The following is a 27206-nucleotide window of genomic DNA, read 5'->3' on the forward strand; positions in this document are numbered from 1 at the left end:
ATTAAGCAGAGTGTTTCAGTAATAAAAGAAAAAAAATAGAATATGGACATCTTATTCTAAAATCCCGTGTCACTTAAGAATATGAACATCTTAAGGGACGAAATACAATATTTAAAACCCTTTTTAATTAAAGAATTTAGTTTATGCTTTTATGTATTTACTGCGTCTAATTTAAATTTCTAATTTGGACATCGTATAATAATGTACTCCACATTTCTAAAATAATTTCATTTTTGTTTTATTATACTCCCTCCATCAAGCAATATAAGCCTTCTTGACACGAGTTTTAAAAAATATAAAGAAAATTGAGTTTGATAAGTGAGTGAGATATGAGTCTCGCTTATATATATTAATTTTATAATAAAATGTGAGTTAAATAAATTTATGAAATATGAAGTCTATTTATATTTGTGGTAAAAATAAAATAGGATTGTTATTGTTGCATGAATCAAAATAAACTCTTATTATAGGATAGAGGGAATAATTAATAATATTAATTTATAATATTTTTTTAGTATACTACGAGTAAAATTTTTTAAGATTGATATTTTTTTAAAAAATAACTTATATATGCTTCCTTGGTCTCGTAGAAATATGTCATTAAGATTGGGACAAAATAAGGGAGAAAAAGAAAAGTACCAGCAAACCCGACCCGACTGCATCACTCGCCGCCCCGCCTAGCCGTCCGCCTCGGTGGTCTCGCCGGCTCTCCTTCCTTCCTCGTCAGGTCGCCGTTTTCTCCTCTACTCTCTGTATGTGGTGCGTTTCACATCTTTCAAAGTCGTGAATTCAGCTCCGCTTTTCTTTGCTATTGTTTTGACATTACATAATATTGAATTGAGTTGTTAAGTAGTATGGATTACCTCAATGATTTTACTTAGTGTATCTGTTGCTATGAATCTGCTGATTCTGAATTTGCAAGTGGCAAAAAATCCAGTCTTTGATTTATCTTTATCTATTGAAAAAAGAAATAAGGTCTTTGAGATGATGTATTTGAGTTCATTATGATTTATGAAAGAATCTCAATCAATTAATCAGGCTGGAACAATTAAATTCCATAGTTATGGAGGTGCAGAGCTGCAAAGCTCGTCCTCCGGCAGCTGAAAGTTGTTCGGCTCTGAACATGGTAGAGGGGCTGGATCTGCAAGAGGATGATGAAGAAACCAACGAGGTTTTTGAAGATGGAGAAGACTACAATTTTCAACTCGAAGGAGAAATGGACCCCCTGTCTTTCGTTGAGGGCGAAGACACCTCGCGTGTGCCACTCTACGAGGTGTTCCAGCAGATTGAGGACCAGTACAAGGCATTGGCTATGAAGAAACGCCCGGCTTCACATCACAACGAGAGGTATTCTGCTGGTTTTTTCTGCTTTTGTGTAATTTGTTAGTTTGTTAAACTCTGCAAAATTGATGCGTTTATTGACTTGTAATTTCGATGGGATTGTAGTGAAACACCAGCTAAGAGATTGAGACAAGAGGAGGAGAATGCTGGAGCGACCCGCGAGGAAATTGAGGAGGCTATGAACTTTGGTGTTGGGAAGAGGAGGAGGAGGTCGAGGAAGGTTAGTATGTGTTGTTTGTTATGGCTTCTAATTTGGTATCTTGATTTTAAAGTTCTTTGATTCATTTTTCTTTTGTTATTCCTTAGGTTGGAATTTGTAAAATGGTTAGTGTAATTACGACATGTTTGTGGGTCAAGTTAATTTAGAGTATATGTGATGAAATGTGAAATAACAAGGCTTTATTATGTAGAAACTGTTTCTTTTATGCGTTGGAAATCTGATGGCATGGTGTTCGATTAAATAGCTTTCTGAGGTGGAGTAATAATTTTGTTAGTTTTTTGTGATGTCATGACGATTCCTCAAGAATTCATTATCCACCATTTGTTAATTATGATCCTTTTCTTTGTTATGTGCATTTTAGTTGTTTGAGGTCATTTAGATAAATACTTTATTTACACATGTTGTGGTCGGTGCCAAACTTAGGAGAGGCGAAGAGGAAGGAGGAAGGGAACAAAGAATAAACTGAACCCTGAAGTGACTAGAAAACTTGGTGATGCTACACTTCATTATGCAATGGGTAACTTTGACAAGGTATGTTTGCATCAAGAACAATTTTAAATATCATTTGCTTTAAGGTGGCTTATGCAATAAAAAGAATTTTGTATGAGCAATGAATCTTTCCACGCCTATTGTCATTTCTATTTCGGACATGTGGAACATCAACTCTATTTATAATATACTCCATCCGTGTACCTAACAAGTATGAACTATTTCCTTTTTAGTCCATCCCTGGAAAGTATGAACTTTCTAATTTTGGAAATCCAACTACACTACTAATAATATATACCCCACTCTCCTCTAACACTACTTCTACGGTCCTTTCTCCTTCTCTCTCATACTTTACCAATTGTGGATTAAAACCTATGCCCAACCAAAATTTTGTACTTTTCAGGGACGCAGGGGGTAATACCTTTGATGCTCTATTTCAATTAAATAGTACTGCAAATGCTTTTTCTAATCAGTCATGTTTTAAAATGTAGGCCATTTGTCTGCTGCATGAAGTAATTCGTCTTGCCCCAAATCTGTCGGATCCATATCATACACTTGGTCTGATATATTCTGCTACGGATGATAATAAGAGAGCAATGATTTTCTACATGATTGCTGCACATTTGAATCCGAAGGATGCTTCTTTGTGGAAACTTCTTTTTGCAAAATCAATGTATGATGCCTCTTTATTCTCTTCTTTATGTTATTACTTATTAGGCAATATCTCTTGATTGGACATGTACCATTATATTTTTAGGCTTAGTTGTAACATGTAAAACATTCACTATCTTATGGTATATTTTTATGATGTCAGTCCTCTTTGTTTGCTGTTTTTTTTTTCGAGAAAACTCTTAGTTTGCTTGTTGTTTGTCTGTTTTTTTTCTTGAATTGGACAGAAATGCTGCCCTCTTGAGTACTTCTGATTATCATATACAAATAAATTTAAATTTGCATTAGACCTGTAACTCACGCGTTTAAGCAAAGCTACCATGCTGCATTAGCTTTGTCCCATTGCATTATTTTTTTTTATCTCAAGATGGTTCTTAGTTTATATGTCAGACTTCTGTTAAGGTGGCTTTTAATGCTTAGTGGAATAAAAAATCTCATATCCATGTTGAAGAGAAAGCTAAATTTAATTATTTGAACTTAATAAAACCATCACCTGACCACTGATTACTTCCATGTTTAGAACGTGTTCATAATATGTCATCATTACACTATAATTTAATGGTGGAGTAAAATGATAGCGGAAAAATATTCAACATTTGTTATCATTTGCAGGGAGCACAAGGACAAAAAACAGGCTTATTACTGCCTCAACAAAGCAATAATAGCAGATCCAGAAGATATTTATCTTCAATTACTCCGTGCTTTGTACCATGATGGAAACGAAGAGTATCAAAAAGCAGCTGAGTCCTATGAACATATTGCTCGCCTCTGCCCCGATAACATTAAAGATCTGCAGAGAGCGGCAGAGGTTACATAATGTCCTTTAGATTGTTTGCCATCCCCTTGTAGTGCATGTTTCGATTAATAAATGAAGCATGGAGTATATTGCTCACCAATTTGCATTTGAATAGGTGTGGTGATTAGGTTTTTTTATCCTGCTCTTATATGCGCTCATTGCATACGATTCCTTGAGAAATAAAACATCAAAGTGGAGAAATAGAAAGTCTTTCCAATGGACATCATGATGCAACGACGAACCGCATTAATAGTCTGCACATCGTCAGTAATATATGTCTCATCTATTTGGAAACCTAATATGTTTAGACGTGTCTCGTTGATGTACATATCACTTGTTATGACTTATGAGACTAATCTTTCCCTACGATCAACACAAAACACATTCTTAGATTCCCCACTTTTGATAAGAACTTGAAAAATTCAGGATACTACTCAGTTTCGATAGTTTTCATCTCTCCTTAGACTGTTATATTCTGTTTTTTTTCTTCTATTAACTGAAACACTTTTGCTTAATACTTCATTCTCGATTTCAGCTGAACCAAAAATGCAAACAACATGAGCGAGCTGTTAGTATGCTGGAGGAAAGTCTCAAGCATCATAAGGATGATGCTTATATAGGTGTAGTTAATCTCTTGGTGCCAGTTCTGATGGAGAACAATAACTATGCCAGAGCTCTCGAGCATATTGAACACGCACAAAAGGTGTGTACTGCTGGAAAACAGATGCCACTAGATTTAATAACAAAAACTGGAATATGCCACATTCATCTTGGTCATAAGGAGAAAGCAGAGGTTGGTGTTGTAAATTGCTAACTTTTACCTATGCTTATGCTGAACAATTATAGTTCGAGAGTTCTTTTGAATTACTTGAATGGATAGATATCTTCTCGTGCTCTTCCAGATTGCATGCTATAAACACATCATAAGAACTAATCATGTGGTACTTATGATTTATGTGCTTGATTTCTGTTGATGTACTTGCTAATTTAAAGTTGCCACTGGTTTTAGATTATATGGTCATTTTCTGGTCATGTGTTTGATTTTCTGTTTTTGTATTAAATGAAATTCTAAACAATACCACACCTTTGGTGAACTAAATTTCTGCACGAGCTAGTCTGCCTACTGCATTTAGTTTGTGAGTTATTGGACTGCTCTTCTTCACCTTTTCATTTGGAGTAAAGATTTTAGGCAGTTAAGGGGTGTTTTGGCATAATATATCCAATAATATTTTGGAGTAGTTACGATCCACACATTCCTTTCCTTCTATTGATTTCTCAAACTTTCATTGTTTGGATCTTTTTACAACTTTTGATTTAGTATTGTTTCCTGCAATCAACTCATTGTTACTAAATTGACAGGCTTGCTTTAATATTTTGAAACAAGAGGCTGCAGCAAATAATCCTCGCTTAATCATCAATGTCGCAGACTCACTCATGAGCGTCGGGCATCCTGAGTCTGCATTAACGTATTATTTGTTGTTAGAGGAAGACTCAGAGAAGTATGATGTATGGGATGAAGAAAAGTATCCAGTATAGTGTTCTTACTTCATACAAGTACTTTATATTTCCAGAATACTACCAGTGATTTATGGTGTGATATCGATATTCAATTTTTGTGTGTTACAGGGCTACCTACACTTGCAAATTGCGACGTGTTATGTTTCTCTAAAGCAAAGAGGACAAGCAATTGAATATTATAATAAAGGTGAATGTCGGATTCAGATATATACACATGTTTGAAAGTGTGTGAACAAGTTACCTAACTCAATTCTTGATATTCTTTTATAGATCATTTGAAAATGCCTGTTTTGCTTTCCTCTTTTAGTTCTATCAAATCTCTCACCACGTTTTTATCTTGCAGCTATTCGTAAACTCCATGATAGTGTTGATGCACGGATGACTTTATCATCTATGCTTCTTGAAGAAGGCAGAGATGATGAAGCAATTTCTGTGCTTTCTCCTCCAGTAGAATCAGGTATCCATACCTGTTACAATTTATTTTATTAAAATATCCTTGTTCTAGTTGTTGCTAGTAAGGGTTTCATTCATCATAGCAGATCCCGACTCAAAATTAGACACACAGAAGTTGTGGCACCATAGTGGAAAGATCAAGTTAAAGCTTTCTCAGATCTATAAATCTAAAGGGTTGGTTGAGGCTTTTGTAGACGTGCTTTTACCAGTAATTCGTGAGACGTTGCTTGTCGAACAAAACCAACGGAAGGTACCCTGCTCTATACCATCCCAAAATATCCACTACTCTCTAATTCATTTCCCAATTTCTGAATCTTATTGGCATTCCAAACTTTTTTCATGGAATAAGGCCAGATCCCGTCCACGGCTGACTGGTAGTGTTCTTTCACAAAGGACAGAAGTTCTGAAAGATTCCAACTCCGACAGAGTGCATATTGGACTTCCTCCATTAGCTTCTTCTGCAGCTCTGTGAGCATTCTTAATACCTCTCATACGTCTGGATTTTCAAAATCTAAAATGGTTTAGTACGATGGTTGTCATTCCTTATCTAACACAAATAAGTTTTGTTTATTCGTACTGGAATAGCAATTTCGGATAGAAACGTGTATATGTTTTGATGGTATGTGCCCTTTTTAAGAACTTTGCCTTCCATCTCCTGGTTAGTTCCAAAGCTGCCAGAGCAAAAAAGGTGCTCCAGAAAAGGGCTGCACTCAAGGAAGCAAAACAAGCTGAAGCATTGGCTGTTGGATGTGATTATAACAGTGATGATTCAGACGATGAATCTCAGGTAAATGAGTAATTGTGATGTAATTTCAAGTGTATACTCCTTCTTGTTGCTGGCTCACATATTTTAATTGCCCGGCTTTGAATATGATGTGTCACGCACGGTGCAGCAAGTGTCTATGGAGTCTCCTTTGCCAGGCTTTCTGAATGAAGAGAGGAATCATATGTTGATTGTAGATGTAAGTCCAATCCTTCTCTTATTGTTTGTCTCTCCCTCTATGTGTGTCTTTATGATTTTGTATACCTGTTATTTTATCAAACAGTCAAGTCCCCGTTAACCCATCCACACCCACAACACGAGCATGTACACAACGATCACAACACCTATCCATTATCCCATGACAGTGCACAGGAACCACCTTTAATTAAACAAATCAAACTTCTTGATTACAGACTGATATCTTTGTAATTTACTATTTTTGTAGTTATGCAAGTCATCATTATCTTCATTGAGAAGGTGTTCGAGTGCACTAGAGATTGTACAAATCAGCTTAAAACTAGAGGCATTACCTGTTCAAATAAAGAAGGAGCTTCGGACTATTGGAGCTCGTGAGTTTTGTTTATTGAAATTTTCCTCTTTTATACGCTATGCTCATCTTTGCCTGCACAAATTTTGTTGCTTTTTTATAAAATAACTCAGAAAAGTTCTGATGTGTTTAACGTTTGTCGCTTGTAAAATTAGAAGCTTTGATTGCTGGTCCTGCACACGGGTGGGATTTAGTACGTGACTTTGTTAGTCGAGACCCTTACAGTTTTTCTGCTTGGAATCACTGCTACAAAGTAATACTCAGGTAATAGTTGGTGCAAATTAGATTATTGAATTTCATGTAAGATAAAATTTTAGTTTGCTTCCTCAAGTTTGTTCATCATATATTCAGAATGAATAACAAACTCCTTCATTCCATGAGAGTGAAACACAGAGATTCTGTACCACCTATTCTTATTACTGGCCACCAGTTTACTATGGTCAGTCAGCATCAAACTGCTGCTCGAGAATACTTGCAAGCCTATAAACTGATGCCTGACAATCCCTTGATCAACCTTTGTGGAGGTATGCATCTTCGCCTCCTAGAATTAAAGATCATTATGATATTTTCTTATGCTTGCTTGAGAAAAAAGGTGAGATTCATTTATGTTCCTAATATTTTTGTAGGAACCGCCTTGATAAATTTGTCCCTTGGCCTCCGACTTCAAAACAAGCACCAGACTTTCTTACAAGGGCTCGCGTTCCTCTATAACAACTTGCACCTTTGTGGAGACAGTCAGGTTTGCTTCTTATTAGTTCTCTCTCAGTCTACTCTCTTTCGAGATTCTAATGCCCGTGTTAGCGCTTTAGGGTCGTAGTTTAGATTGGCATGACATATGATTGAACATTTGAAGGATGATAAGATCGAACGATTAAGATTATTCAATCCATCAAAGCATGACTTTACATTCTAAATTCTCTTGCAGGAGGCATTGTACAACATTGCTCGGGCGTACCATCATGTTGGCCTTGTTTCCTTGGCTGCTCAATACTACGAGAAGGCACTGGCTACCCGCGAAAAGGATTATCCCATTCCAACGCTCCCATATGAAAATCAAAATGCAACCAAGATCAAATTGCCAGGCTATTGTGATCTTCGTCGCGAAGCAGCTTACAATCTTCACCTGATATATAAGCAAAGTGGGGCATTTGATCTTGCTAGACAGGTCTTGAAAGATCATCTTGTGTTATGATATATTCACACATGTATAGTTTAATTTCGTATAGTTTTTATGGGCTGAAACTAGGATAGAACAAAACAAACTATGCGCTTGTTTGGTAGAGATGTTGAGATAACATAATATTATTAAGTTAGGGTGGGCTTTAAGTTTGGAATTAAGATACAAATTCAGATAAGAATTTAGTGTTATTGGTTGGTAGGTTGGATAAAAAATCGAGATAAATAATTAAAGTGTTTGATAGACTAGACTAATTCATAGATTAGATCTGCAATGATATTTTTGCCCTTATAATTGTATGATTTTATTATTTAATGTTTTTTCTTAAATGTATTTAGTGTATTGATATTATTTTATAGATTAATGTTAAGAAACAAATTTTTGACAATTTACCCATCATGAATTCGTCAAGTTTCACGTGTCTATTTAATTATTCTTAATACCAATTATTTACTGATCATGTTTTAATTATTTGACCACTGATTTGTGGAGCCAGATTAGTGAAGATGAGTCAGTTATGAACAAATTGTTCATCAGCAGGATTGGTTTAAACACAAATTCTTTATTAGTACTAAGTAACATAGAGATTAAGAATTAACTAAGATTTGGCAAATAATTTTGAGAAATTAATGTCAATTTTCAATCCTAGTCTAATCTCTTCTATGAAAATCGCTAGAAATTAAACTTAGATTATGAAAAAAAATTCAAACTCAATCTGAAAGTGAAAAAATAAAGCCAAGAAATCAAATTCGAAGTAACAGGATTCAGAAATCGACGATCAATCAATAAAAAATTTCACTTCCTTGAAATTGAACTAGATTAGAGACATATTGTTAAACATCATCATCGCCAAGCATGAAACCGAGAGATCCGACACAAGAGTTGAAACGCAGTAATCGAACAATGAGGGGATGGCCGTGAAGTCACTACCACCTCAATCGAAAAAGAGAGTGATACGATCATGGAAGTCGTGGATCAAAGATGTCAATGAAGATGATGTCCAAACGCTCAACAAAGACAACCAATGTCTTCGTCATTGAAATAGCTTCGCGTAAATATCTTGCATGCCTCAATCGGAGCCTGGTGGATAGAGTTATGACCGATTAACTAAAGCCGGGTAGAAGAGAGGACGAGTCCAGAGAATACGCGCGGCCGGACAAATTGAGGGAGGAAAAACACCCGATCGGGCGTTTTGCACTGTTTAGGAAATTTTGGTAGAGAGTTCGCCCGGCCGGGCGAATTGAGGAGAGAGAAATGCTCGGGCGGGCGTTTTGTCACTGTGTGGCCGAATTTATTATTAGAGATGTATGTTTTCTAATGGGGTGAACCATTTTGCCACTAACAATTTTTAATTACATTTTTTTTCTGTTTCTCTTTTACTTTATTAATTATGCATTAAAATCTGTGCCCAATTTAAATTGCGTATTCTTGTGTGATGAATGAAGTATCATTTATAATATGGAATTATGAATACTAACACTCCTCCCAATACCTTTTTTACATTCTCTCTTACTATCGATCAACGAGGATTGCTCATCGGGAGAGTAACGAGGAAGTCGCGGCAAATCCCGGTCGATCGAACCCAATTCACAAGCTTTACAGAAAGGAAAATAAACGATAGTAGGGTAAAAGCAATTCCCCTTTTTATATCTAAGGGCCTAGGGTTTGATTCGACTCTACGAAAAAGAATTACAAAGAAAACCCAAAAACAAACTTATAATTCCGCTCGACGCCAAAGATAACCGGCGTTTGAGTCCCGATGCCTATATAACACATGACCCTCAACATGGAAAACATTTATCAGAAATAGAGACAGCCACCGGAAGAGTCCCAACTTTAAAGGATAGGAGCAAATAACTTGAAAGTTGGGATTTGCCAATCTCAGCTCTTCATTCTCTTTAGTGAGCCTAACTACAACTTTAAAGGATAGTTGTTCTTCTCCTGGTAATTCCTCTTGTTCCTCTACCATTCTCTTCGCACTCTTCACCGCTGATTCATTGCACGCATGCAAAACCACAGATTTCAGTGTTGGAATTTCACCAACATCTATCTGCTGGGATCTCCTTCAAATGCATGTCCCAAAGAAGAAGCTGCTCAAGGCATGGGAAGTGGGAGCTCTCCGTCGTCCAGCTTTCCAATTGATAACACCATGCAAGTTCCAAATATTTGAGACTGGGGAACTGGCCTTCAGCTGTTTTCCATTTGCCTGTTCTGGAATGTCCACGTCTCAACTCGAGCTTTTGAAGAAGGGGTAATGCACTTGCCTTTTCCAATATGTCTTCAATACTATTATTAATAGACATTCCAAGAGTCAGTTTCTTAAGAGTGTGCGGAAAGGTAAGCTTTCTCAAAAATTCATCGCTTGGACATTCATAACATTTAAGAGATTCTAGCTTTTGCAGACGTTCGATGTTGTAGAGACAATAGTCCCCATCACCAGACCAGACTGACTTCTGCTATAACTTATTCTCAGTTTCTTGATATTGGGAATTTTACGAACCATCATCTCGTTACACTTGAAATTCCTTACTTCTTTGGGGTTTGTAGATTTTCCATGATCACCGTGCTGTCACGGAGATGAAGCTGTCCATTTCTCCAAAAACAAACATGCCATGTTTCAAATATCAACATGTGCACCAATATCTCCATCATAAACATGTAATGTCTGTAGACACCACATGAGACGATGAAGAAGAAGACGGATTAACTTGAAGAAACTGCAAATTTACCATTTTACTCACGGAATACTTATTATGTATTACACTGACATTGAGAGATGTTATCAATATCCTCAATAATTTTGAATTAGGCAACCGTCAACTCCTTCATGAATTCTTATATAGGAACGGGCATGTGGTGCAGATCTCATCGCATCGATAACTTCTTTCTTTGAAGTGCTTTCCAAAACAACTACACAGCGTTGGCCAACCGTGCCTTGAGGAGGACTATGTTTCCCCACCACATGATAAAACCTCTCATTTTCAGCTTCTCTCAAGCAAAGGTCTCTCAACAAATCATGAAATTATCAAGTACTTCATGTTTCAAGTACTCTTATGCAACTCTTTCCAAAATCTTGCCCCGTATTGGTTTTAGAAATCCTTCCGAAACCCATAGCTTGATATTGTCGAGACTCGAACTTCTTTATCCTCCTCATATGTTCTCATATATAAAAGCACGACTTAAGATAAACTGACAAATGATTATAGCTCAACTTTAGTGTTTTCAAGCAATGCTTGTCATTCTCCGAATTCACTAGTGAATTTATGCTTCCCCTAATAGATTTCCAACACTCTTTTGTTTGATCCAGTTTTCTTAAAACACCTCTAATCACAACAATTGATGATGGAAGTTAATACGCTCGGATTTTGCACGGTTTTAAGATCGTTATTTGGTCCGTTTTTTATGTCAAAGTCACTCTACACGTCCATTATTTGCATATTTTATCTATTTTGGTATTTTGACGTGTTTTGTGAGAAATGTGCATAATTGAGCCGAAAAAGGGAGCCAAAACGCAAAGTCTGAAAATCTAGAGTCAGACGGCGACCGGCGACCGCCGCGAAGTTGTACGGCGACCGCCGGCGCCTGGCGGGCAGAGCAGTGCAGCGGCCCGCCTCAGAAAATTACACTTGGAAGAGACGTCTCGCCCAGAGACCGCCGGAAGTCATACGGCGGTCCGCCGCCGAAGGAACAGAGTCTCTGGACTCCAACGCGGCGACCGCCGGCCAAGGTGCGGCGGCCCGTCGGAGAAAGGCGGCAAATCCGAGATGCCCTAGATTTGCTCCAAGATTTACCATATTTTGAAGATCTTTTCCTTCTACAACAAGGATTGGCTTTCCCCTATAAATAAGACCTTAAGCTTCATCAAATTAGAGAGCTTATACTTGCAAAATAATTCGCAGAGATCAAAGCTAGAGTACTTCAATTGTGCAAGGAGTTGGAGAAGGATTTCAAGAACATCAAGAATGACAAGGATTCAACCTACGAGTTTTATTTGCTTTAGTTTTATGTTCAAATTGTTTTCCCTTCAATCTATGTGTTTCGCTTATTTCATTATGTGTAACTAAACTCATTGGATTCTAGGGATGTGTTAGTAACGACTTTGGTTATACAATTCTTTTTTCTATTTAATATCCGTTTTGTTTTTACTTTGTTTCTTCCCTAAGTAATTCTGATGCTGCATGATTGAGTGATACAATCTTTTATGATTTAATATAGCTTGCTTCATAACTATGAGAGAGTTCTAGCGAGTTAGATTCACTTAGTAGACGCTACAGTTAGCCTCCCTTAAAACGGCACTGTTAATTGAGAGTGATGACTTTTCAAGGGTCTTAAGAGCTTTAAGGAGTTACGTGTTAGGATTGACAACCCTAATTTTGTAATCAACGTTTGCATCGCATGAGCATAAGCTAAGTGACTCGTCCTATCAAAGTAATAAGTGTGCTAGGGTATTGTAGTTTGGAATTTGTATAACCATAACTGTGAACGCACATCCCTGGGATTCCCTTATCTCTATCGATTGTCTCTGTGTTTTATTCGCATCTAGTTGTTAATTGTTTTCTGTTTTCAATAAGTTTTCCAAAAATTCTCATTTCTCCAGATAGTAATTGAGTTCTAGTAGAGGATAGACACTTTGTGTTTGCCTTCCCCGTGTTCGATATCCCGGTACTGACCTTTAGCTATACTATATATACTCTGTATACTTGCAGGTTTATTTAGTGCTAATAAAAAGTGCATCAAAAGTCCTCTGCAACTCTCCACAATCTTCCTTCCAATTTTCTCCAATTCTAAAGGGCAACTTTTTCCCCCAAACACAACTCTGCATAACATATTCCAACTACTTTTCTCATCCAAAAATTTCATTTTAAGGCCATTATTTCCATCCAATTGAGATCCAAAATTCGATATACTTCACATACCATCCAACACAATAAAATTCCTTCTATATGATAAACATTTGTGGAGTGCTAATCCTATTTCATCTTCTTTCATTTGACTCAACCTTTCCCTCCATTCTTTACCAACTTGAGTTAAAATATTACAAAGAAGTTCGTTTATATTAAATTGTTGAGAAATTGCAACCCTGCACAAATATCAAAATGATGAGAAATAAGTGGTTTCTTATAAACATTTCTGGCCAGAGCGGTCTTACCAATTCTTCTCATTCCTGCGATTGGGATGACTTGGCAACCATGTTCTTTATAAATGAGCTTCTCCATGAGTTGAAGCATTACATCATCAAAGCCCACCACGGTTGTGTTGTTCATCCTAGAGAGAGAAGACGGCGAAGGATTGTTTGTCAACATCTTCGATGAAACTTCTCTACAGATGAAGTTTGACTACAACGATCTCCATCACTTCTTTCTTGATCAACTCCATATCTTCTATCACCTTCACCAGACTCTCGTACAAGTCCGCTAAAGTGATTTTTCAGACCACGAAGGCAACTGAAGAACCCAATCCGATCTCTTTTATCTTTAGAGGCAGCATCAAGAATTTGATCGACGATGTGATATTCGATGGCATCTTCAACCGCGTAAACTGCATCAGCGATGCGCATCTCCAACGGATCAGCTTCATCGCCGTCAGCAAAAGGAGACTTATGTTATATAGCCTTCAAGAAATTCCTACAAGAACACAACAATTTCAGTGAGTGATTCAACTTGTTTTTTGTCCATAGTAATAGGCAGCGGCGTATACACCGCTGCCATCGAATTTTTGTTTAGTTTAATATTCCCTCCGTCCCACAAAAGATGTCACACTTGTGGGACGACACGAGATTTTAGAAGGTTTTATTTTGTATGTTAAATGGAGAGAGAAAACATTATTTTTATATTCATGTGAGAGAGAACTTTTTTTCAAAAATGGAAATATGATGTCTTTTGTGGGACAAACTAAAAAGGAAAGTGTGACATCTTTTGTGGGCCGGAGGGAGTACTATATTTAGTCCCACTTTCATGTAATCCATAGTTGGTCTAATGAAAAGTTAGCTCTTTCTCCATTCTAGAGACCCAGGTTTGACACTTCTTGGGCACATTCCTTGCCCTTAATTTTTCAATTTAAATTTCTCTTCTCCAAATTAACTTTATTTTAATTAATATCACCTTTAATTCAATTTTTTTTTTTCTCAATTTATATTTAAGTTTTATTAATTATTTAGTTTTTAACAAATTAATTAGCTTAACCACTAACTTGCTACTATTTTTTAATTTAATTTTGTATTATTTCATATTTATTTTTTATTAATATGACTAATATAAAATATATATTTTTGTAGGTTAAAAAAACTCAATATAAGTGAATTGAAATAGGTTTTATAAAGTACTCCATATTTATAAAACAACCTCCTCATTATATTCATATCTATTTAATATATTGCTAATTAGAAAAAACATGGACTCTTGTATTTCAAATGTATAATTTACATGAAAATATAAAATAATTTATTCATATTTAAAATGAAAAAATTTTGATAAAAAAAAATAAAGACAGACATTTTATTTTAAAAAATAGAATAATTGATAAAACATAACAAAGAAAACAAGAAAGATTAGTCACATTTTGAAATTTTAAGTAGTCGTGATTATTTTTTGCACTCCCAAATTGAAAATCTTGAATACGCTACTGGTAATAAAGGGGAAGGATGATGCTCGATCAGATCGAAAATCTGCATAATAGAAACAAGAGCTGCATAAGCTGCCATTGATATTTTTCTTCTTTTTGAGGAAATTAAATGATGCATGGTTACAGCAAATGCAGTGCAGAGAGGATGTGAAGGAAAGTACAGACAAATGAATCAACTACTAATAAACATTCATAATTGGCGTACTGTCTTCAAGTTGATACAGTATATAAAATTATAATGGTTGTTTGTTGCCTCATTTGTCTCTAGCTTCCACTAGTGATTTTTAATAAATTGACAGCCTGTACTGCATTTTATTTTATCTTTTGAAAACTTTAAAATGTCTTTCCAGATAAAATTAAAAACATTTTAAGGGGCCATTAATTTTAGAGAGAGATATAAAAACATGCATAGCCCATCATAAGTTTAATATGGGCCATCACATGGGTTAGAATTAAAACATGCTACGTGAAGGGGTTGGCAGCGAAAGCATACATAAATCGATTACATAATAATCCTGGTCTATTTAATCGAGTATTTAGACAAATTTTATTCGTGTAGTTATCACATGTATCATGCTTATAATTCAAATAAATCATGCTTTAAATTAATTAAAACCTAAAACATGCTTTTCTACGGTTTAGCTATTTTACCTTGATGGATTTCCAAAGAATCGAAGACAGCTAGCGCCTTCTCCACGTGAAGATCTTCAGTACTAAACCACGGATCTTTTGTTTGGTTCCCAAACTGTAAACTGATATCAGGGTGGCCTGATCTCACCAGTATACTAGGACTTAAATAAAGAAGACGGAAAACTTTTCCCACGGAGGAGAAAAATCGTCCATTTTCTATGTAGAGAGGGGGACGAAAATTTTGAAGAAAATTAAGTGTATTTTCTGTCTCCTTTATTACCCTATTTATATTAAGTCGCATATTGGGCCCAGACAGAGATCTATGGAAGATTTTGGATATGAGCTTCTCCAATTAACTTTTTACTAATTAAATTGAACCCCAATTTAATATAAGCTTTTAATTGGAATATTACGAGCAGACTACATACATAAGTAATATTGCACTCCCCATCCAAATCCGAAATTATAAGTAATCCAGATTTCCATTACTTGATATTTATTTCCCACACTTAAGATAGAAACATCCATTAATTAATCATTGTCTGCTATGGACTTAATTAATTAATATCTTATTAATTCCAAGAGTGGATTCAGCAAGAAATTCTTATTTATTATTTATAAAATAGTCAAACTCCAACTAGCTAGTTCCGAATAATAAAACTTTATTTCAAGCTCCTCTTGAGGATGTTATCAAACGAGACTCACCTCGCGCACGATTCAACATAATAGCAATCCTAGCACCGCTTGAGGAAAACTCAACTCCAATGTGAACAGAATAATTTTGTTGGTAAACAAGATGAGTTTCTAAAGGTGGAGGGAATGAAGTTGCCGGATCATTTTATATTTTCTGGTTTATCAGAAGAAGAATGCAGGGATGTGTGCTTGATTAATTGTTCATGTATAGCTTATGCATATCCTCCTGGAATCGGATGTCTGCAATGGACTCAGAACTTAACAGATACTCAGAAGTTGGCTTATGGCGGTGATGGCTTGCACATTCGGTTGACACATTCAGAAATAGGTAACCCATCTCTTTCTGTTTTCCATGCATACGATTATGTACATGTCTTATTGTTTAATAAGTTAATACATTTGTCTCCTGTGATTCTCAGCAGAAAAGAAGCAATACCACAAAGCAATTATTGTGACAGCAGTCGTTTTGGGGTTTATACTTGTTACCATATGCGTATACTTTTTGTTGAAATATTTGTGTTACAGAGGTAATATGTTCATTCAACCCAATTCTCAGTGGGCACGTGTTTTACTTTACGTCCTCTTTAACAAATCTCTATTTTACACACATACACACTTTATTCAAAATGCTGCAGGATATTCTGAAGAAAGCACGCTCAAACATGTTTAGCAGGGTGTTAAACTTGAGGAGTTATCTACATTTAGCAAGCAATATATCATCAACATACAAAACTAAAATATGAACTTGCTCCCACTAACCTTGAGGTATATGCACCGATCAACGGTGTTCTCTTTAAAACCAAAAGCAGTTATAGTGTCATGGTATTTAAAATACCATTGTCGAGAAGCATGTTTCAGTCCATAAATTGATGTCTTAAGTTTGCAAACTAAATTTTCTTTCTTAATGAAGTCTTCAAGTTGTTTCATGTAGACTTCTTCTTCCAAATCATCATTTAGAAAAACAATTTTCACATCCATTTAATGTAGTTCCAAGTCAAAATGGGCTACAAGTGCCAAAATGATTCTAAGTGAGCCATTCTTTGATACTTGAGAGAAAGTCTGTTTACAATCAATGCTATCTTTTCTGAGTATAACCTTTGGCAATAAGTCTGACTTTAAATCGTTAGATTAAACCATTTATGTCGAATTTGGTCTTGAAGACCCAATTACACCCAATACACTTTTGTTTATCGGGTAATTTGACAAGGTCCCAGACTTTAATCCATGGATTTTAACTCATCTATCATGCATCAATCCATTTATTAGAATTATTACACTTAGAGTATCCACAATAGCAATAGGCTAGCCACAAACTCTTCATGTCACATCATCAGCACTAAAATTCCTCTTGTCACATCATTAGGACAAACAACTGTACAAGCAATAGGCTAGCCATAGGCCAGCAAAATTATAAAAAACAAATAATTAAAATGACGCAAAATACAGAATTAAATTTACAACACAGATATGGGAAAATGCAATAATTTTATTTAAATTAAAAAAAATTACATTAACAAAATTACATAATTAAAAAAAAAACCCTCCAGCTTCCACACACGAGCCCCGCTTCACTCCTCGTCGCCGCCGTCACCGCTATGTGCGTTAGCCGCCATTGCGGCCCGCATACTCTGGAGGAGATAAAAAAGAAGCCCCTTCTTCACAGGGTCAGTTGCCGCCGTCCATTCACTTATGATTTTCCACATGTCCACCTGCGTTTGTAGACGCGCGAGGCGGGGAGAACTCAGCTGGAGGAGAGTCGTTGTTGTTCTCCATTTCGCGATATTGCTCTTGTACAGAAATTCAGAGAGAGAGAAAACTCGTTAAAACAAGCGGTGCTAATGAAAATGACGTTCAAATCGCATATATATAGTGTTTCGGAAATTTAAAAAAAAAAAAAATATATCGCTGGCCGATCGCCAGCCTACAATGGCGGAGAGTGCATTGGCCAGCGACCAATAACCGGCCACAGCTCGCCTATATTCTCGCCGAATTGGCGCTCGCCGCTCACAATGGTTCGGCGAGCGGACCGGCCAGCGCCGGGAATCGGCTAGCCGGCCCGCTCGCCGCCATTGTGGATGCTCTTAGAAACTCTCTTCTACTTAGGAACCTCCTACAATAAATGAGGAACCCATTTAATTTTTGTCTTTCCAATACTCTCCCTCAAGTTGAGCAATGGTATTTCCGATACTCAACTTGCAAGAAATTCTTTGAAGACTTAAGGACCCGACGCCTTGGTCAGTATGTCTGCAAGTTGTTCCTCAGATCGGACAAATGGAAATTCGATAATGCCGCTTTCGAGTTTCTCTTTAATGAAGTGACGATCGACTTCGACATGTTAGTTCTGATATATTGATCGCAGCTTTATTGTCACAAAACAGTTGACTTTTTTGAGTAAGTGCAAAACCAATCTCCTGGGCCAAAGTTTCTTTACCAGGCCAATTCTGATCCCAATGCAAATGAGTATTGAAGATACGTAAGCACCCAACTTAAATTTTAAATTTAAGTTGAGCTCAAGTCATTTTTACTTTTTTTTTCATTTGTTTCAACTTTAAAAATATGCAAATATAATTAAATATATATACTCTAGTCGGTGAAGGAGATTTCTCTATAAGACTATATCCGAAAAACTTTTGACAGTTCTACCATAATTGTTGATTGTTAGACTAAACTCAACATTTGAGGTTGAAACGCTAAAGGTGTCATCAATTTAATTATGTAGAAGCATCTCCTCTGCCGACCAAGAGTATATACTTATAAATTTATTGTTCAAAACTTCCATTTTTTTTTAATTTGTAAATAGTTTCGTTGTACTCTCACTTGTATTTAAATTTATTGTATAAGACTTCAAGTCTTTTGTGAATTGTAAATTTGTAATTGATGTAAGTTGTAACTTGTAAAATTGTAGTCTCATTTAAATTTATATCAAAAAAATTGCAATTTTCATCGGATTGTTTGAATTTTTTTCGCAAATTTCATAGTTAAATAAAGAAGTAAAAGAAAAAAATAATAAAAAATTTCGAATCGACAATTTTTGCCGATTTTGAACGGGCGCTGGAACCAGAACTGAAACCGCCCAAACTCTTGCGGGCTTGGTTCAGGCTCAACATTTTTTTGAACCGTGTGTGCAACAGTGCATGCCTAAGAGCATCCGTAGCGGTGGAGAGGCGGGAGCTCGTCCGTTTGTGCCGCTGAGCACCGGCTCGTCCGTCCGCTGATGGAGCTCGTGGCGCTGCTCTTAGCTAAGAGCACGTCCATGCCGCCGAGCAACACACGTGGCGTCGCCTTATTCGCCAACGGCAAAGCCGTTGGCTTATTTAAAAAAAATATTTAAAAAAAAATATTTTCCCACTTCCCAAAAAAATAGATCCATTTTCTCCCCACTTTTAATTTATTTTTCAATTATTTTTCCCCAAAATTCACATTTTCATCTATAAATACCCTCACTTTAACAAAAAGAAATCACATTCTCATCTATTTTATCATCATCTACATTCTCTCATCTTTTTTCCTCATACTCTCTCATCTACATTCCCACCACACTACACAATGTCCGGCTCCGGCGATCACCCTCCGGCAATCGCGGTTGGAACCACGATTGGTTCGAGTACGAGGCCGGATTTAGTCCAGAAACGCAAATTACGGCCCCTCTTCAAACCCAAGGTTCGCAATTTTCGGGTGGCTACCGTCCTTACCTGGTGCACGACCAAAACGTCTCCGGGTTCGGGTGGTCACCCGAACCCGGATCGGGAGGGAGCAGCAGCTCTACTCCTACTCATACTTCTATTCCTACTCCTACTCCTCCTGTTTGTGGCACCCGCACCCCGTACACTCCGGGTGAGATGATGGCGATGTTCAAAGCCTACTTGACAGTCTCCGAAGATCCGAACGTTGGCACGAACCAAACCGGGGATACGTATTGGTGGCGCATCACTCGCCTTTACAATGAAACCCGGCCGGGGGAACCATCCCTCGCAATGAGAGTATGGTGCGCAATTGCGTATGCAGATGCAACTTAGCAATCGGTAAGTTCCAGGGGTACTTCCAACAGGAAGAGCGTGCGGCGGGGAGCGGCACGAGCGAGCTCGACATCATCGGTGTCGCCTTGGCGACCTACCAAAGCTTGGAGATGATACCGTTCAAGTACCTCGATTGTTGGCGGGAGGGGCCCCGACATCCGAAGTATAGGGGCGGCATAGTAGCACTCCTCAAGCTCCTCTAGCAAACGGTCGAGGTCGGTAGCCCTATCCGACGGCGCCTCCGATGATGTGGCTACCCAGCTTGCCGGGAACTAACTTGGGTAGCCCGACGCTGGCCCCGAGCGGTTCCCGCCGGCCGCAAGGAAGGAAGGCGACGACTACCCGCCGTCGCGCCCCGACTCCGGCCGCCGCCCGCCCCCGCTCCCCTCCCTTTGGGCCTCCTCCACCCCCGAACAACTCGTTGTGGACCCTCTTGGGTCAACTCTATTTGAACGATACGTCTAAGATGACTCTGCATCAACTTGCAACACATGAGCAAATGATCCGGGTCTCAAGAGGCAATTTGGGTTAGAGTACTAGTCTTCCACGTGTGTAATTTTTTATTTGTAGGATTTTAATTATGTATTTTTTTATTTTCTAGGATTTTAATTATGTATTTTTATCTTTTAATGTATTTTTATAATATAGAAATGTTTTTAATAATTGGAATATTTAAATTGAATAATAGAATGGTAGAACCCCTGAGTTGTCCTTAGCTAAGAGCACGGGATGTTGTGCTCTTAGCTAAGGACAAGGAGTAAAAGTGGGTCCAAGTCTACTTCCGTGCTCTTAGCTAAGAGTACGGATGTGGGTATTGTGCTTTGGCTAAGGACAAGAAGTAAAAGTGGGTTCGAGCCCACTTCCATGCTCTTAGCTAAGAGCACGGATGAGGATGCTCTAACTCTTAAGTATTCGTAATAGAGTATTCGTAATAGAGAGAGGGAGTATAAAGTTTATTAGGTGATCCATTCCGGGTGGGAGTAGAAGCAGCTAGGGGAAAACTCGATTAGGTATGGCCGTTGCTCGTTATATCACAGTGCCGTTTCAGATGCCCCACTTTTGTCGTTGTAACGTTCGACCTGACTGCTATTTGAGATGTGAATAATGGAGAGGAGAGGCAAAACCAGCCAGAAACGCGACAATTTTACAGTTTGGAGGTCAGTACTGATTTTTCAATCATTAATTTTACACTGCATTTAATTACTGGTGAGCCGAGACAAGTAAAATTGAGTTTTTGTTCAATCAAAAGACTTTGCTTAACAAGACTAAAGAGAATTCATTGCATATATTTATATTTATGCCCCAAATATGGCTAGAATCATTTTGCAAAGCTACTATTTTTTCCCCCTTTTTACCAAGTCAATTGTTGGTGTGGCTTAATGCTTTGTTTCTTGACTTCTTCTTTAGGTGCTGTTTAATTATTGGTGGTATAAGATTTTCATTATCCGAATAAAAGAAAATATTACAAATCCATCATAGAAAATACTTTCCTCGAACTTTCTGTTATGCACAATTAGTACACGTACATCGAACAAAAACCAAATAATATATTAACAATGAAATAAGTCAATCTAAATATCTGAATCATATTCAAATCTATAGTAGTATGGTATCCTTGCAAAGAAGAAGAGAAGTTATACATGGGGATCAGATTTGGATATTATGTGCTTCAACTCATGTTTACTTGTTTCTTTACATTCTCTTCAGCCATTGACACCATAAATGCTAATCAATCTCTTGCCAACTCTGAAGCTTTGATTTCCAATGGAAATAAATTCAAGTTAAGTTTTTTCAGCCCGTCAAATAGCAGCCGACAATACCTCGGGATCATGTATAATCTCCCGGTGATGACCGTTGTATGGGTAGCTAATAGAAACAAGCCTCTCAATGATTCCTCTGGAACATTTCAGATATCATCAGATGGAAATCTTGTGATCTTGGATGGTCGAAAGGATATTGTGTGGTCGACTAATCTCTCATCTTCTTTGGCAAATTTCAGTGCTGTGCTCTTGGATACAGGGAATCTGGTTCTGCAAGATAATTCCAATGGTGCATATGTTTGGGAGAGTTTCCAACATGCTTCGGATTCCTTTCTTCCAACTATGCGGCTTTTTGTAGATGTGAATAGGAACGAGAAGAATGTACTGACGTCATGGACAAGCCCTGATGATCCGGCACCTGGAAGGTTCGCCATGAAACTTATGCCTGACCTTGCAGGGACGTATATTTTGAAGGATGGTAATATTCCTTACTGGTACAGTGGTCCATGGAATGGTCAGAGATTCATTAGGCTGCCTGGAATGAGATCTTTGTATAATGATGGAACTACAGTTGGCAGTGATTCTCCAGGAACTGCATATTACATGTTTAACGTTCCAAATTCGTCTGTTTTGCAATATTATGTCTTGACATCTTCAGGGGTTGTAGAGGAGATGGAGTGGTCTTATGAGAAGAAAACCTGGGATGTAACATCAACACGTAACGAGTGTGACATTTATGGAAAGTGCGGATCTTTTGGAAGTTGTGATGCTCGGGAGGGTCCAATTTGTACCTGTTTCCGAGGCTTCTCGCCAAAAGCTGAAGATGAGTGGGAGGCAGGAAACTGGACTAGTGGATGTACAAGAGAAACTCCCTTAAAATGTGAACACAACAATTCTTTGGGTAAAGAAGATGAGTTTCTGAAGATGGAGGGAGTAGGCTTGCCCGATCATTATATATTGTTTCCCATTGATAAAGACTGCAGAGGCGCATGCTTGGGTGATTGTTCTTGTATAGCTTATGCAGTTGTTACTGGAATTGGGTGTATGCACTGGTCTCATAACTTAACTGATGTTGTCAAGTTTGCTTCCGGTGGTGAAGACTTGTACGTTCGACTGGCCTATTCACAACTACGTAATATACTAATATGATGCTCTACACTCTGTATCTGATATGGATTAACTTCTACAAATTTTTATACCAGTTCATTTTTTGACTGATAGTGATCTTCTGCAGATAAGAAGCGTGACAGAAGAGTGATTATCGCAACAACGGTGGTTTTGGGGTCTATACTAATTGGTCTATGCACATACTTTGCGCAAAAAAAATTGTCGAATTACAGAGGTAATTAATCTACAAACTTTGTGTTTCTCAGTGTACACAACTTCTTAGACACTTGTTTTAATTTTAAGCAGCAAGGAAATATAAGAAAGGATTGATATTCTCCCAAAGAAAGGAAAGTGAACTCGAGGAACTGCCTGTAGTTAGATTCGAGACGCTCTCAAATGCGACAGAAAATTTTGATCGAACCAAAATGCTTGGAGAGGGTGGCTTTGGTCCAGTGTACAAAGTAGTTTTCATTTTCTTCTTTCATATTCTCATTTCTTCTTCTTCTTTTTTGTTATGATACTGAAAATTCGATTTGATTCAGGGGAAACTGCCAGATGGACAAGAAATTGCTGTAAAACGGCTAGCAAGATCCTCCAACCAAGGGGCGGAAGAGTTCATGAATGAGGTCATGGTGATCTCAAAGCTTCAGCATCACAATCTTGTCAGATTAATCGGTTGCTGTGTTGAGCATGAAGAAAAGATGCTAGTTTACGAATACATGCCCAATGGAAGCTTGGATGCCTTTCTCTTTGGTTAGTGGATCATCAAATCACTTCTTCAATGCAAGCTCATGTGCTGCTGTTGATTTAAATAACCTTTCTCAGGTTCACATAAACGAGAGTTTCTCAACTGGCAAACGCGCAAATCAATTGTTGAGGGGATTTGTCGAGGCCTGCTTTACCTACATAGAGATTCGAGGCTAAAGATTATCCACAGAGATCTCAAGGCAAGCAACATCTTGTTGGATGAGGAGTTGAACCCTAAAATTTCCGACTTTGGTATGGCAAGAATATTTGGTGGCAAAGCTGATCAAGCCAATACAACAAGGGTTGTTGGGACATAGTGAGCAACACATATTTATTGCCCCATTCAAGTAAGAAATATTTTTTGTTACAATGATAATCTTATCATGTATTTATGGTGCAGTGGCTATATGTCCCCGGAATATGCACATCGTGGAATATTCTCCGAGAAATCCGATGTCTATAGCTTTGGCATCCTATTACTGGAGATTGTGAGTGGAAAGAAGAATTCCAGTTTTTGCGACGAAGATCAGCAATTCCTTACAGCTTATGTAAGCAGTACTGTTCATCGACAGTGTCCATATTTTTTCACAAGATATTGTAAAAATCTAATTTTTTGTGGATATCAACAAATAGGCATGGAAATTGTGGAATGAAGGAAAGATTACAAATTTGATGGATCCTGCAATGTGTGATAGTGCAATTGAAGATGATATAGTGAGATATGCAAATGTAGGACTTTTATGTGTTCAAGAAATAGCAGCAGATAGGCCTAACACGTCGACTGTGCTGTCGATGCTTAGCTGTGAGATCGTAGAGCTTCCTCACCCGAAGCAACCAGCGTTTGTTGGGATTCAGAGCTCTCAATCGACCGAGCCCTCTAGCAATGATGTGACTATTTCTATAGTAGGAGGAAGGTAGTTTTGAGACCTCTTTTCAATGTATATTATGGCTATGAGAGTGAGATTATACTGTAGTATGTTTGCTAGAAACTATTAGCTTCTTCTTTTAATGAAATAAATGTATTTAATTAAATTTAATGGTTCAATTTGCAAAAATAGATTATCCAAAAATAAAATCTAAACGATGTTGAAGGTAGGCTATTGTCATGAGTAGAACCAGCTACCACCGATTAATCATGGATGTTGTGTCTTTTATCGTCGTATTGCTCAACTTGATTGCTATTCACGTATATTTCCGGCAAGATGCAAACCAGGCATTTATCGGGAATGCGAGAAGTTTAAAGTTTGGAGGTAAGTACCGGTTTTACAATCATTATTTGTAATTGATTTTACAATGCATTTGATTATTGGTGAGTAGGGTTAAATGAGTGACTCTATTTCTGGCGAGAGAAGTAAAATTGAGCTTCTGGCCAAACATAACTTGAGAATTCATTGTATATATTTATATTTGTGCTCCAAATAAAGGCTAATGAATCTCTTACCAACTCTGGCTTCCAATGGAAATAAGTTCAAACTGATCAATGTTGTATGTTTGTATCATATTATTGTTTTCTGGAGTTGAGTTTAGACTGATGAATAGTTTTGGTAATTATTTTAGATGGAATTTATATTAATTTGGAAGCTTTAGATGTAATTTTACTTTTTACAAAATGAAATGGGTAGTTTCAATGCCTCCAAATTTAAATGTATCAATCTACATTCTACGGATATATTGATCCGATGGAGCAGAATTGGATTAGTCAGAAATGTCGATTGTTAGGTTTGAATATGTTGTTGAGTTTTGCTTCTAGACATGAGATGAGTATAATATTATATGTTATTTGGTCTAGAAGAATATAAAGACCAATTGGAGGGTACTTCACCACTAAAATAAGTAAGCAAGCGCTGAATATTTATGTGTGAGTCATATACATCAAGAAAAGTCTAATTCTATTAAAAATGAAAATTGTCAAATGTTTGACCTCCAAATATCTGAAATGCAGAATAGTATCAGGTTAGTTCTAGCAAAGAACAAAGGATACTGATTCATGTGGTTTAAAATCTTCAAATAATAAGCAAATTAACTCTTATTATTAGTATTATCTTGTTGTTCTATATTTGCTGCATCCATGGACACCATAAGGGCTGAAGAGGGATTCTAAAGTTTTGATTTCTAATGGAGAGAGATACAAATTGAGTTTTTTCACCTCACCAGATACATGTCATTGTTATGCTGTTAGCATGTTTAATGTCTTGGCAATTTCCTATAACATATAATATATACATTCTGACATCTGTATTATATATATTGGCATTTCAACAGAAGACATTCCTTGAATTTTTTGTGATTGACTAAAAACACATGTATGCATCAAAGAACTGTCCAATTCATCACCTCATAATATCTGACTCCAAGATTCAGGATAGGGCCAAAAAAACTTAATTCATGGGGTTCAGCCACCACAAAAACTTGTCATATTATGTTCTTCAACTCCTTTTGCTCATATTGTCTTGTTTCCTTATAGTTTCTGCAGCCATTGACACCATAAGAGCTAATGAATCTCTCAGGGAAACTGAAGCTTTGATCTCCAATGGAAATAGATTCAAGTTATGTTTTTACAGCCCGTCAAATAGCAGCCGACGTTACCTCGGTATCATGTACAATGTCCCGGTGATGACTGTTGTATGGGTGGCTAATAGAAATAAGCCTCTCAGTGATTTATCTGGAACATTTCAGATATCATCAGATGGCAATCTCGTGATCTTGGATGGTCGAAAGGAGATTATGTGGTCGACAAATATTTCATCTTCTGTTACGAACTCTAGTGCTGTGCTCTTGGATACAGGGAATCTGGTTCTGCAAGATAACTCCAACGGTGCATATGTTTGGGAGAGCTTCCAGCATGCTTCCGATTCCTGGTTAGAGAAGATGAAAATTGTTACAGATTTGATAACGGATGAGAAGAATATGTTGACATCGTGGACAAGTCCTGATGATCCAGCACCTGGAAGTTTCACCGTAACCCTAGAGCCTTTGGACGTACCTCAGTCGTTTGTTCGCAAGAATGGTAGCCCCTACTGGCGTACTGGTCCGTGGAATGGTCAGAAATATACTGGGGTTCCGTCCATGAGCTCACAATATCGTTACGGCGTGAAGGTTTTCAGTGATACTCCTGGAACTCTGTATCAAACACTAATACTTTCAAATTCATCTGTGTTGCTATACGTTTTATTGAACTCTTCAGGGAGTTTAGAGCAGAAGGTGTGGTCTGATGACAATAAACGATGGGACGTAACATGGTCATCAACAAGTAACGAGTGTGATATGTATGGTAAGTGTGGACCTTTCGGAAGCTGTGATGCTCAAGACAGGCCAATATGTTCCTGTCTTCGGGGCTTTGAGCCCAGAAGCAAAGATGAGTGGGATGCGGGAAACTGGACGAGTGGATGCTCGAGGAAAACTCGACTCCAATGTGAACAGAATAATTTTGTTGGTAAACAAGATGAGTTTCTAAAGGTGGAGGGAATGAAGTTGCCGGATCATTTTATATTTTCTGGTTTATCAGAAGAAGAATGCAGGGATGTGTGCTTGATTAATTGTTCATGTATAGCTTATGCATATCCTCCTGGAATCGGATGTCTGCAATGGACTCAGAACTTAACAGATACTCAGAAGTTGGCTTATGGCGGTGATGGCTTGCACATTCGGTTGACACATTC

The 27206-nt window shown here is 37.4% G+C and overlaps 4 protein-coding genes across 14 annotated transcripts; all 4 read left to right on the forward strand.

The window, feature by feature from the left end:
- The first annotated feature begins 605 nt into the window (after positions 1-605).
- Positions 606-8306, forward strand: LOC125208993 (general transcription factor 3C polypeptide 3-like). 8 transcript variants are annotated; one of them, XM_048108554.1, is made up of 19 exons: positions 606-727; positions 1039-1347; positions 1447-1561; positions 1985-2092; positions 2542-2723; positions 3332-3527; positions 4051-4308; positions 4875-5045; positions 5142-5220; positions 5377-5490; positions 5573-5736; positions 5836-5954; positions 6150-6273; positions 6380-6448; positions 6695-6818; positions 6952-7060; positions 7148-7320; positions 7423-7535; positions 7722-8306. In XM_048108554.1, the coding sequence occupies exons 2-19, from the start codon at positions 1064-1066 to the stop codon at positions 7986-7988; spliced, it is 2769 nt and encodes a 922-aa protein (XP_047964511.1). In that variant the 5' UTR covers positions 606-727; positions 1039-1063; the 3' UTR covers positions 7989-8306. The 8 variants fall into 8 exon arrangements, with proteins under 8 accessions (XP_047964511.1, XP_047964508.1, XP_047964509.1 ...); XM_048108551.1 differs by having other exon boundaries at positions 617-759; XM_048108552.1 differs by having other exon boundaries at positions 617-759; positions 6955-7060.
- A 7694-nt stretch (positions 8307-16000) lies between these two features.
- On the forward strand, positions 16001-16587 carry LOC125209524 (G-type lectin S-receptor-like serine/threonine-protein kinase At1g61490). Its single transcript, XM_048109124.1, has 3 exons — positions 16001-16245; positions 16337-16444; positions 16553-16587. The coding sequence occupies exons 1-3, from the start codon at positions 16044-16046 to the stop codon at positions 16585-16587; spliced, it is 345 nt and encodes a 114-aa protein (XP_047965081.1). The 5' UTR covers positions 16001-16043.
- A 4282-nt stretch (positions 16588-20869) lies between these two features.
- On the forward strand, positions 20870-24556 carry LOC125208996 (G-type lectin S-receptor-like serine/threonine-protein kinase At1g11330). 4 transcript variants are annotated; one of them, XM_048108565.1, is made up of 8 exons: positions 20870-21090; positions 21729-22825; positions 22928-23035; positions 23107-23261; positions 23343-23553; positions 23626-23863; positions 23948-24095; positions 24181-24556. In XM_048108565.1, exons 1-8 carry the CDS (start codon positions 21038-21040, stop codon positions 24463-24465), a joined length of 2295 nt encoding a protein of 764 aa, XP_047964522.1. In that variant the 5' UTR covers positions 20870-21037; the 3' UTR covers positions 24466-24556. The 4 variants fall into 4 exon arrangements, with proteins under 4 accessions (XP_047964522.1, XP_047964524.1, XP_047964523.1 ...); XM_048108567.1 differs by having other exon boundaries at positions 20872-21090; positions 21933-22825; XM_048108566.1 differs by having other exon boundaries at positions 20960-21090; positions 21641-22825.
- A 96-nt stretch (positions 24557-24652) lies between these two features.
- LOC125208999 (G-type lectin S-receptor-like serine/threonine-protein kinase At1g11300) lies at positions 24653-27195 on the forward strand. The gene is made up of 3 exons (XM_048108568.1): positions 24653-24797; positions 26012-26643; positions 26732-27195. The coding sequence occupies exons 1-3, from the start codon at positions 24653-24655 to the stop codon at positions 26738-26740; spliced, it is 786 nt and encodes a 261-aa protein (XP_047964525.1). The 3' UTR covers positions 26741-27195.
- Positions 27196-27206: the final 11 nt, after the last annotated feature.

The sequence above is a fragment of the Salvia hispanica genome, chromosome 3, assembly GCF_023119035.1.
Source record: "Salvia hispanica cultivar TCC Black 2014 chromosome 3, UniMelb_Shisp_WGS_1.0, whole genome shotgun sequence".
NCBI classification, from domain to species: Eukaryota; Viridiplantae; Streptophyta; class Magnoliopsida; order Lamiales; family Lamiaceae; genus Salvia; species Salvia hispanica.